This window comes from Arachis ipaensis, chromosome B07 (assembly GCF_000816755.2).
Source record: "Arachis ipaensis cultivar K30076 chromosome B07, Araip1.1, whole genome shotgun sequence".
In the NCBI taxonomy this organism is placed as follows: Eukaryota; Viridiplantae; Streptophyta; class Magnoliopsida; order Fabales; family Fabaceae; genus Arachis; species Arachis ipaensis.
In genome coordinates, this window is record NC_029791.2 from 111,867,756 (window position 1) to 111,869,815 (window position 2,060).

A 2,060-nucleotide genomic window follows, 5' to 3' on the forward strand; every position below is an offset into this window, starting at 1 on the left:
GATGGTGAAGAATAAAATTTTCTTTTTATTTTATGTTAGTAAAAAGTAAAAACTTCACAGAGACAGGCGTGCTTGATTTGACTTCCATAGCATTGGTTTACCGAACCAAAGCTGAAAAACAACAATTAGTCGTTTTCATTATTTGTAAAAATAATAAGATTAAGATATGATGCCAACTTTACAATAATATTTAGAAATTAATGAGTGTGTTCCCAGAACTTTTAAAACAATAGAAAAATAAAATAAAGCAAATAAATAAATAGCGAAAGAAATAGTAGTATTAGAGTAGTAGTGGTAGTGGTTTGTGAAAGGAGCACACAAATTTTGATGCGAAGGAAGGTGTGAGAGAGTGTGTGTTTTGAGGCGAGTGGTGTCCTGAAAACTGAAAAGCGAAAACGAAAAAGAAGTGTGAACAGACGACATTGGACACTTGGCACATCCACCACGCCTCTCTTACGCAGCCAACCAACCCCTCCTTTTCTTCCCCCAAAACATTACCAGATCAGGAATACCCCCTAAAATTAATACAAAAATTAAATACTACAGGTAAAATGCACTATACTCTTGTCTTTCTTTTTATTCATTGTTCTTCCACTTTCTTACGGTAAAATAACTAGAAATGTAAATTTTTCAGTCTTGCCCTCAGTGTGAACGCCAGCTCTAATCGGAACTACTTAGTTGAACGTGTTTATCAGTATTAGCATATTGTTGCATACACTACCCTAATCAGAGTTTTTTGCTGCACCTTAGCTAATTAGTGTTAACTAGGATTAGGACAACAAAAATGTCAGTTTTTGATACACTCGTTACATTCAACTTTTTACTTTTAATTTTATTTCTCTCTCTTCCACTGTTTTAGGGTCTTATCTTCTTTTCTTTTTTTTTTTTTAATTAATTCTACTCTGATTCCTTTAGCCTCAGCGTAAATAACTTGGTTCTGGGTCTACAGTGAATAATTGTTTCTTTGTAGATAATTACAAATCAGTTTTTGTCAGCTTATTCGGATTATTAAAGACTAGAGGGTTGGCAGATTTGAGCTCCTTGGTATTGAATAAATTTTCTGATTCTTGTTTTCTTCAGCTTTCATTGAATCGCCGTCAAACAATAGGCAAACATGAACTTCAAGAATTTCGGCAACGATCCTGGCCCTGCTGCCGGAGGAAGCGGAGATGCTGGTGGGAGACCGCCGGGGAATTTCCCCCTGACACGGCAACCTTCCGTGTACAATCTGACGTTCGATGAGTTCATGAACACCATGGGAGGTTCGGGAAAGGACTTCGGCTCCATGAACATGGATGAACTTCTCAAGAACATATGGACCGCCGAAGAGGTTCAAACTATGGCGTCTGCCACGGGTGTCGGCGGAGAACCGGGCTCCGCAGGCTTCGGCGGTGCCGGCATCAACAATTTGCAGAGGCAGGGATCCTTGACACTCCCGCGAACCCTGAGTCAGAAGACAGTGGACGAGGTCTGGAAAGACATTTCGAAGGAGTACGGCGGGGGGTCGACCGGTGGCGGCGGAGGCGGGCCGAATCCCGCGCAGACGACGCAGCGGCAGCCGACGTTGAAAGAGATCACGCTGGAGGAGTTCTTGGTGAGAGCAGGTGTTGTTAGAGAAGACGCGCAATTGGCAGCTGCTGGGAAAGCAAACGACAGCGTTTTTGTTGATTTGTCTCGTGGTGGAGGGAATAGTGGCGGTTTAGGAGTAGGGTTTCAGCAATTGAACAAGGTACCGGGGTTGATGGGTGATAGTGTTGGTGTGAACAACAATGATCCTCTGGTTGGTCTTCAGCCAAGAACAAATTTGCCTGTGAATGTTAATGGGGTTAGGTCTTCCAATCAGCAGATGCAGATGCAGAATTCACAGTCCCCTCATCAGCATCAGCCTCAGATATTCCCCAAACAAGCTCCTATGAGCTATGCTATGCCTCTTGTGCAAGGTGGAGGAGGAGGGATGGGGATGGTTGGTTTGTCACCTGGGCCTGTTCATGTTGCTACTGGCTCGCCGGCTAGCCAGATTTCCAATGATAAGATGGCAAAGAGCAATGGAGATACTTCTT

The 2,060-nt window shown here is 43.0% G+C and overlaps 1 protein-coding gene across 3 annotated transcripts in view; it reads left to right on the forward strand.

The window, feature by feature from the left end:
* Positions 278-2,060, forward strand: part of LOC107605839 (ABSCISIC ACID-INSENSITIVE 5-like protein 5) — a gene marked incomplete in the record, with an annotated part of 13,297 nt that continues 11,514 nt past the window's right edge. The window contains 2 exon segments of one of the 3 annotated variants that reach the window (XR_002350398.1): positions 278-546; positions 1,081-2,060. Coding sequence is in view for 2 of the 3 variants with exons in the window: in XM_016307760.2 (XP_016163246.1) it covers positions 1,115-2,060 (946 nt within the window). 3 annotated transcript variants of the gene reach the window in all.